An 8,944-nucleotide genomic window follows, 5' to 3' on the forward strand; every position below is an offset into this window, starting at 1 on the left:
AAAAAACAGGGCAGAGAGATTTCGAAACAGAGTTTTGAAAACAAGATTTAAGAATTTGAAATTGGTGTACTGTGGGAATGTAAGGCAACAATAACTGCCATATTTGTTCTTACGCCGCCTACGGCCAAGCGACGTATATTCGAGCCTCTAACTCGGTTCAAGAAGAAAATTTTAGCTTCATAGGAGAGTTGACAAAGATTAACTCATTTTCAAGAAGTGTCTGTAGTTGGTTATTTTCAAGAAAGGTCTGTATTTAGTTATTTTCAAGAAGTGTGGGTTTTAGGGTTCGGTGTTGGATTACGAATTCAACCCATTCTATCGTTTGGGTTGAGTAAAAAAAAAAATCTCAACCCAACCTAACTAGAACATATACCCCTTAATATCAGTCCTCAACCCATTTCTTCCGCCAGATTTACATTTCTCCACAGAGCCACCGATTCGATTCGATTCGCTGAAAGCCAATGCAATTCCAGCCTCTCTCATTCTCGCGAACATCGAGACAGGTTCTGTCAATTTCTTTTTTGTTTAAATTCAAACCGATGCACAAAATTAATCAAGAACCGATTTGAGATTTACTCTTGAAATTTCAACTTATATCCGCAATTTGTGCAGTGGCGTGCTTCTGGCTGCGTATTTGATAGCGAATCTCATTTTACCGAAGTTTATTACGAAATTGTACCGATCTGATGTGACAAAGACGGGAGAGCATCGGTGGAAGAGGAAGAAACGGAGCGCAACGGAACTTGAAGGTGAAGCCATTGATTGAATTCTTCGCGTTCTGTAAGGAAATCTCATTCTTCTTTGCTATTTTGTAATGATCGGTGCTTATGAATCGTGAATTGTGGTGCTCAGATTAGGGATTGGGGATCAGATTCTCTCAATTCTTTTGCCATTTGACTGAAAAGTGTTAAACTGCTCCCATGGTGGATACCACGTCCACATAAGCTCTCATGGTTTTGCTTTTGGCTTCCCAAAAGGCTTCATACCAGTAGAAAGAGTATTCTCTGATTATAAACCCATGATCATTCTCATTCCCTAACTTAACGACTCTCATCATCCAACACCTCTAATTATAAACTCATGATCATTCTCATTCCTTAACTTAGCCGACATAAGACTTTTTCCATCCAACTCCTCCCCTCGAACAAAGAGCACCTCCCCTTAATCGAGGTTCAACTCCTTTGAACTCTTAGTCATTTTTACTGCCTTCGAAGAGGCTTGACTTCTTTTCTTTTGGAGTCGTTCTATATTTGAGGATTTACCAATCAATTGTCCACTTTGAGCAGCATAAGCTCTAGTGGCTTTGCTTTTGGCTTCTCAAAATGCCTCATAACAATAGAGAGAGTATTCTCTGATTATAAACCAGATCATTCTCATTTCCTACATAAGCTGATGAGAGACTTTCATCTTCTAACCAAAAGAACTGATATATTTTTCAAAATTTGATAATAACCCTACAATAAAAATAATAAATAAATACATATGAATTTTTAAAATTAACATTAATACCTTTAAATTTTATAAATAAAAAAATTTCAATATTACTATCGACAAATATTATCTCGTGGTATCTTTATATTTTTTAAAAAACAAAATATTAAGGATCTTAAAATAAAGTACCACGTATCATCATAGTGGCGAAGGTCGCGTCTTCGATCCACGCTCACCGCATCAATTTTCTATTATCATTTGTTTTCTAAAAAATAAGTGTATTTAGGGTACTTAAAGATCGTGAAATGGGCCCAAATTCAGAGGAGCCCAATTAGCTTGGAATGAAATGAAAGCCCATTGAAATGGACGGACACGTGTCGTTAAACCACAACAAAAACAAACGACAACGAAAAATATGCGGTGAGCGTGGATCGAACACGCGACCTTCAGATCTTCAGTCTGACGCTCTCCCAACTGAGCTATCCCCGCGTTTCTGTTTATATATTTTACGTTACATATCAAATCATAATATTATATTATTTTAAACCGTTCGTATTATAAATGAAATAGATGTTATGTATCGATAACTTAATATAAATCCAATTTTTCATTTAATTCTGTTACCAATTATAATTTACAAAAAATTATCTTTTTATTTATTATTTTTTATTTTGAATCATTTCCCCTTTAATATGTCTTTACACTCCCTTTGAGATTGGAGCGAGAATAGACAAAGTTGGAGTGTTCGTGTAACCCAATAGCATGAACAATTACTTGGACTATCCAACTTGGAACATAAGGGTTCAACTACGTTATGTTGAATTTTCAAAACCGATAATTTAGTTCGGTTCACAGGCAGTTAAAAAAAATAATATTATAATAACCTAAAAAAAATGTGTGTGTATATAATAATAAAAAATAATAGCATAATGATGTTTAACTTTTACAGGGCGTCAGAGAAAAATCTATATTGTAATTTTAAATATAATTCCATAATAGAAATATTGCTGTAATTTATAAGAAATTTAACATTTTATACTTAACTTTAGTACCATATTATAATTCCAATTTTTGTTAACAACTTATTTATTTATAAATTTTGTTTTTTATCATAATTATAAAACAAAAAACAATATATAAATAAATAAAGACTGCGCAAATAATAATATAGTTGTATTATTCATTTACAGTTATTATTATTATTATTTATATATCCATTAAAAAAGGACGGACACGTGTCGTTAAAACAGAAAACAAACGATAATGATGTAAAGTTATGCGGTGAGCGTGGATCGAACACGCGACCTTCAGATCTTCAGTCTGACGCTCTCCCAACTGAGCTATCCCCGCGTTGTTGATATTTAGGCCATTAAAAAGTTAGATAGATGTTATTAAAACAGAAAACAAACCATATTGATGAAAAATTATGCGGTGAGCGTGGATCGAACACGCGACCTTCAGATCTTCAGTCTGACGCTCTCCCAACTGAGCTATCCCCGCATTATTGAAATCTGTGTTACTATTTATTTAATTATTAATTTTATTTTTATAAATAAAAACTAATTTTAACTCGATAATTGGTTAACATAACAACTCATATTAAGAAATGAAATAGATGTGATAATCAATAATTGAACGTGAATAATTTATCATTTAATTTTATTAATATGAATTACAAATGTTTATCTTTTATTTTTATTTACTTAATTACGACCTCTGAACCGAGAGTATATACGTTAAGCTCCATTTGATATCATATCGAGGGCAAACAAGTAATTTTGGAAAATTTTAAATATGGTTCGAACTTCTCAAATAATCCTTTTTTTTTTTTCTTTTCTTTTTTTTTTTTTTTTTACAATTTCTCAATATTACAATGTTTTTTTTTTTTGTTTGTAGATGTTTGTGGAGGTGAGATTGAAGAATAGTTACCTTGTCTTGATACACGTGTTGGTCCCTGAAGTTGGGTCGAGTCTAGTCGATCAACATGATATGCTCTTTGTTGGCTTTTTCGCCCTAATCTCAAATTAATTAATTTTAATTAATTAATTAATTGTGTTTTGATGATAACAAACCTACCTTCAATTATTTACAATTCTCAGCTCTTTGGTGGCTTTTTCGCTTTAATCTCAAATTAATTAATTAATTGATGTTTGAATGATAACAAACCTACTTCCAATTATGAACAATTCTCAGTATTTATTTTTGTCTTAGTGTCAGGTTGGGAATAACGATTTCAACGTCTTTTTTGGTTCACTCAAATTAGAGATAAAACGAAGAAGTTCCTGTCAAAACAAATACCCAACGTGATGATGTGGTGGCAAAATTGACATCATTGACCAATCAAATTCAAAACAAGATAACTGACGTGATGATATGGTGACAAATGGTGAAGCATCCTGGAACAACGACAAAATTGACATCTTAGACCAATCAAAATATGACATACATAAATTTGGTAGAGTAACAAAATGATGGAGTTTTTCAATTACATTTATAAAAGTTTTACTTTTAAATGAAAGGAGGAGTATTTAAATTATAAAATCATTTCAATTACTTTTATAAAAGTTTTCCGTAACTAGAAAAAAGAAAATTATTTGAATTACCTCAATTGTTTCATTAACATTTTTTTTATTATATTTCAATATGTTATAATATATATATATATATATATATATCAAAGAAAATTATTTGAATTACCCCAATGTTTCATTAACATTTTTTTTATTATATTTCAATATGTTATATATATATATATATATATATATATATATAATAAATTTAAAAATAAATAAATATTATTTTTCGTGGTCCACGGTTCACGTCACCTTTTCATATTTTTCAGAACACAACACACAAAATTTTCAGAACACAATACACAAACACAAAACATTTGTTTCCTCGATTTAAATTTTTAAAGTCTCCATTGTTGATCTCTCCAAACTTCCCATTCTATATTTTTTTTTATCAGAACACAACACATAACATTTGTTTCTTCGATCTAATTTTTTTTAAAAGCCTCAATTGTCGCTCTCTCAGAGCTTCCAATTCTATTTCTTCATTTGTTTACTTGATCTAAATTTTTTTTATCTAATTTTTTTTTAAAAGCCTCAATTCGTGTTGCTCTCTCCAAAGCTTCCAATTCTGGTTCCTCTCTCCAAAGCTTCCAATTTGCTTTGTAGCTCTCTCAAAAATCTTCAAATTCTTTTTTTATCTTATCACGAGAGAGATGTCTATTGTATTGTGAGAAAATTGTAAATCTATTAATTAAGACAAGTGTACCGGTTTGATCCTGAGCCGTGGAAAGGATTGAGTTTGCTCTTGAACTCGTAAAAGAGCGGTGTACCGATTTGATTCTGAGCCGTGGAAAAGATTGAGTTTGCTCTTGCACTCGTAAAAGAAGCGGTGTAGCGGTTGGGCTCTAATCCGAGGAAAGAGTCAGAAAGTTTTATTCAAATTCCCAAGAAAGTTTTTTAATAATTACATTGATTGAAATCCTATTCACCCTCTCTAGGGTTGTCATATCGATCCAACACTCCTATCATGATGGTCACTAAAGAAATCAAGTTGAGTGAAGTCGATCAACATGACATGATCCTATCGTGATGGTCACTGAAGAAGTCATCAACCTGATATGCTTCTATCGTGATGATCACTGAAAAAGTAGAGTTGAGTCGAGTCAAGTCGATCAACATGATATGATCCTATCGTGTTGGTCACTGAAGAAGTGATCAACCTGATATGCTCCTATCGTGATGATCACTGAAAAAGTAGAGTTGAGTCGAGTCAAGTCGATCAACATGATATGCTCCTATCGTGATGGTCACTGAAGAAGTCAAGTTGATCAACCTGATATGCTCCTATCATTATGGTCACTGAAAAAGTCAAGTTGAGCCGAGTCAAGCCGATCAACCTAATATGCTCCTATCGTGACGGTCACTGAAGAAGTCGAATTGAGTCGAGTCAAGTCGATCAACATGATATGCTCCTATCGTGATGGTCACTGAAGAAGTTGAGTTGAGTCAAGTCGATCAACATGATTCTCTTAAAGGTCCAACTGGTAATAAATTCCCCCATAATGTTATCCCATTGAACACAATGATCTCCAAGTCATGGTGCACAGTCAATAATATGTAGCACAAACCCACTTTCAAAAAATCAATCCGTCTTGTAAGCGCCCGATGATCTATCCATACTACTAATTCTATCCGTCAACTTTTGTGAGATCCCACACTGATTGTAGAGGGAAACAAAACATTACTTACAAGGGCGTGGGCTGAGATTCTCATAGGGGAAGATTTCCACACCTTTATAAATGGTGGTTTGGGCTTTCCCTCAAGGGCTTTAAAAGCCATATGTTAGGGGAAGATTTCCACACCCTTATAAATGGTGGGCTTCCCCTCAAGGCAACCCATCTGCTAGGGGAAGATTTCCACACCCTTATAAATAGTGGTTTGTTCTCTTCCTCAACCAATGTGGGACATCACAATCCATCCCCTTCGGGGCCCAGTGTCCTCACTGACACTCTTTCCTTCCTCCAATCAATGTGGGACCGCCCTTCGGGAAACAGCGAGAAGACTAGCACATCGCCCGGTGTCTGGTTTTGATACCATTTGTAACGACCCTAAATTTTTACTTATTTAATCTAAGGTCATTCCTATCCTTAAAACGCGAATTTACTTTAAATAGGCTCTTATCATAAATGCGACATAAGTTTATCTTTTATTACTCTCATGAATAACAAATACAAGGGAAAGAAACGAAAAACAACTCTGAAATAAATGTTCTATACTAACCTATGATTTATTAATGCGATTACAATTCAACTTATACTAACCTATACTAATGACGCAAACGGGAATTCAACCTATACTAACCTATACTATAAATGCAAATGAAATTCAACCTATACTACGAATGGAAAACAACTATCCTATGTTCCACATTGGTTGGGGAAGGGAACAAAACCACCATTTATAAGGGTGTGAAAACTTTCCCCTAACAGAAGAAGCAATTTAAGGAAGCCCAAAAGAGAAAGCCCAAAGAAGACAATATCATCCAGAGTAACAGCACTAATTTTTTCGGACTTGGGAAGATTACCTACTTGTTCATGCAGCAGAAGCTCTCCTGTCTGCTCCAATGCATACTTTAATGGTACTCCCAGCAAGATGCCTTCTAAGCATTTTGGCTTCATCCCCACCACCATAACCCTGACAGGAAATCAAACCAGAAGGATCATCGACTAAATTCTTAGGATACTGTAAAGTTATGAACAGTTATCAAACAAAGAATCTTGAAGCATCACCAAGTCTAAATTGGCTTCGCTAGAAGTCCTTGATTGTTATGTTAAAATAAGATACTCGATCAAGATCTTGGGAGATTATCAAAAAAGGAAAAAGAAAAAGTGAGATATCCCACGTCGATAGGGGAACTAAGCATTTCTTGTAAGGTGTGGAAACCTTTCCCTAACAAACGCGTAATGGGAAAGTCTAGGAAAAGCCCAAATAGGATAATAATTGGATGAGTACCGGTTCCAATACTTAATTACTAAAGACGCGCTTTAAAACGGTGAGACTGACGACAATATGTAACATGCCAAAGTCGACAATATTTATTAGCAGTAGGCTTAGACTATTATAAATGGTATATGAACTAGACACCCAACGGCTTGCTAGCGAGGACGCTGATCCTCAACAGGGTTGGATTGTGAGATCCCACATTGGTTGGAGGGGAGAATGAAACATTTCTCATAAAGTGTAGAAACATCTCCCTAATAGATGTGTTTAAAATCGTGAGGCTGATGACAATACATAACCGGTCTCCCAAATCAAATTCCCAACACTAATGACTGGAACCAGAATTCATATCAACAGATGTCAATACGAACTACAACAGTACAATAAATATCAACAAACCCCTGGCCATTGCAATTCAATAACTGAAAAACAAAACTTAATTCAATCCATTGCATCGATCCCAAGCTTCGCCTCACTGATGAAACAAAATCATTGCAAAAACAAACGAACTTGGAAGAATTTAGATTTGATTGATAGTTTATTTTATTTTATTAGATTTAGTTAGTTTATATTTTCTTTAGAGATATTATTTAATATCTTGTATTCTATTTAAAGGTTATGAATATAAATCTAATTCTTTAGTTGAATAATAATATTTTCATATCTATTAACAGTGGGCTGATATACGGGGTCAAAATCTAGGGCTTAGAAACTCAATTGTGCTCCCAAATTCCAAAAAATCTTTCAATGCCACTAAGAAATCCAACAGAAACAACATCCAGACCAGGAATCGGCCGCGTATTCAGCCAAATTTGTTCACTGTGATCTAATAAATCCTAATCCTAACGTCGATCAATAAAAACAATAAGAAGCGATGATCAAACAGTTCAAATGAGATCCAACTCTTACCAGTGCTTGCGAAATATGCCGTAGAGGTAGAAGTGGTGACGAAGGGACAGACGGAGCTTGTAGAGAGAAGACACCAAGTAGAGGAAGGAGAGAGAGAGCGTTGCAGAGAAGAGAGCTTAGCGTGGTCCCTTCCGTAGGCGATTTCGATCGCCGACCTTCAGCTTCTCCATGGATGAAGACGAAGAAGCAAATGCTACGGTCATGTCCCGCGGAGTAAAAATAACCTTCGAACTTTTAAAAAATTTAAATAATATTTTAAAAATTAAAAGAAAATAAAAAATATATATACATTAAACTTTAGTTAACAAATAATTCCTTCAATAATATAAAAAAAATATATCTTTAATTTTTTAAAATAAATAATAATAATAATAATAAAAACAATCGTCCAATCGTAAGCTTTAAAAAATAATGTTAATATCTTAAGATTTTAGAAAAATATTAAAAAAAATTAATTATGGAAGAGGGAAATAATTTATAAATTGTATATAAACAATTTCGGTCGTGACTTTTAGATGGTTTGATGCTCGTAAGACCATGCAAACGTCGTAGTACATTGATTGGGCCCATTTTTGCTAGAAACCCGAACATGGTCTTGCCAACTTCAAATATACCAACTCGACCGTATGTGGATCTACCTGCATTGGATTCGTACATTAGAACGTTTTTTTTTTTGTGTAAAATTACAACTATAGTGCTTATTGTTAGACGAACATAACTCTTCACAATGGTATGATGTTGTCCACTTTGAGCATAAGCTGTCATGGCTTTACTTTGGTCTTTCACAAAATACTTCATACCAATGGAGAGATATCATTCCCTAAATTAGCAGATGTGAAACTTTTATCATCCAACACTTATAATTTAGAATCAATTTAATTCATCGAGCTTTAAAAAACTATGAATTTGTTCTTGTTATTTAACCAAACTTCGAAACTTGTTCTTATAGTTATCGTGTATGAGTTTTTATCATAGGACATTTATATCGTGATTTTATTTAGTTTAAATTTTAAAATTTGAATATGATATATATATATATATATATATATATATATATATATATATATATATATATATATATATATATATAT

General features: G+C 33.5%; 1 protein-coding gene, 1 long non-coding RNA gene and 3 other non-coding genes across 5 annotated transcripts; all 5 read right to left on the reverse strand.

Annotated features, from left to right (window-relative positions):
* Nucleotides 1-1,847: 1,847 nt before the first annotated feature.
* Nucleotides 1,848-1,920, reverse strand: TRNAF-GAA. Its single transcript has one exon. It is a non-coding gene; the product is annotated as a tRNA-Phe (tRNA).
* Nucleotides 1,921-2,708: 788 nt separating this feature from the next.
* TRNAF-GAA lies at nucleotides 2,709-2,781 on the reverse strand. Its single transcript has one exon. It is a non-coding gene; the product is annotated as a tRNA-Phe (tRNA).
* Nucleotides 2,782-2,858: 77 nt separating this feature from the next.
* TRNAF-GAA lies at nucleotides 2,859-2,931 on the reverse strand. The gene has a single exon. It is a non-coding gene; the product is annotated as a tRNA-Phe (tRNA).
* A 431-nt stretch (nucleotides 2,932-3,362) lies between these two features.
* On the reverse strand, nucleotides 3,363-5,557 carry LOC111476402. The gene is made up of 3 exons (XR_002717072.1): nucleotides 5,165-5,557; nucleotides 4,965-5,040; nucleotides 3,363-3,425 (listed from the first exon to the last, which is right to left on the reverse strand). It is a non-coding gene; the product is annotated as an uncharacterized LOC111476402 (long non-coding RNA).
* Nucleotides 5,558-6,364: 807 nt separating this feature from the next.
* LOC111475889 lies at nucleotides 6,365-8,510 on the reverse strand. Its single transcript, XM_023119959.1, has 3 exons — nucleotides 8,492-8,510; nucleotides 7,854-8,077; nucleotides 6,365-6,638 (listed from the first exon to the last, which is right to left on the reverse strand). Exons 1-3 carry the CDS (start codon nucleotides 8,508-8,510, stop codon nucleotides 6,537-6,539), a joined length of 345 nt encoding a protein of 114 aa, XP_022975727.1. The 3' UTR covers nucleotides 6,365-6,536.
* Nucleotides 8,511-8,944: the final 434 nt, after the last annotated feature.

Source organism: Cucurbita maxima, unplaced genomic scaffold (assembly GCF_002738345.1).
Source record: "Cucurbita maxima cultivar Rimu unplaced genomic scaffold, Cmax_1.0 Cma_Scf00003, whole genome shotgun sequence".
NCBI classification, from domain to species: domain Eukaryota; kingdom Viridiplantae; phylum Streptophyta; class Magnoliopsida; order Cucurbitales; family Cucurbitaceae; genus Cucurbita; species Cucurbita maxima.

Bases quoted from the DNA above. Each gene is read 5' to 3' on its own strand.
- LOC111475889 (XM_023119959.1), bottom strand. The intron at 6,639-7,853 runs GTAAGAGTTGGA...ATTTCCTGTCAG, and splicing joins GGCATATTTCGCAAGCACTG to GGTTATGGTGGTGGGGATGA.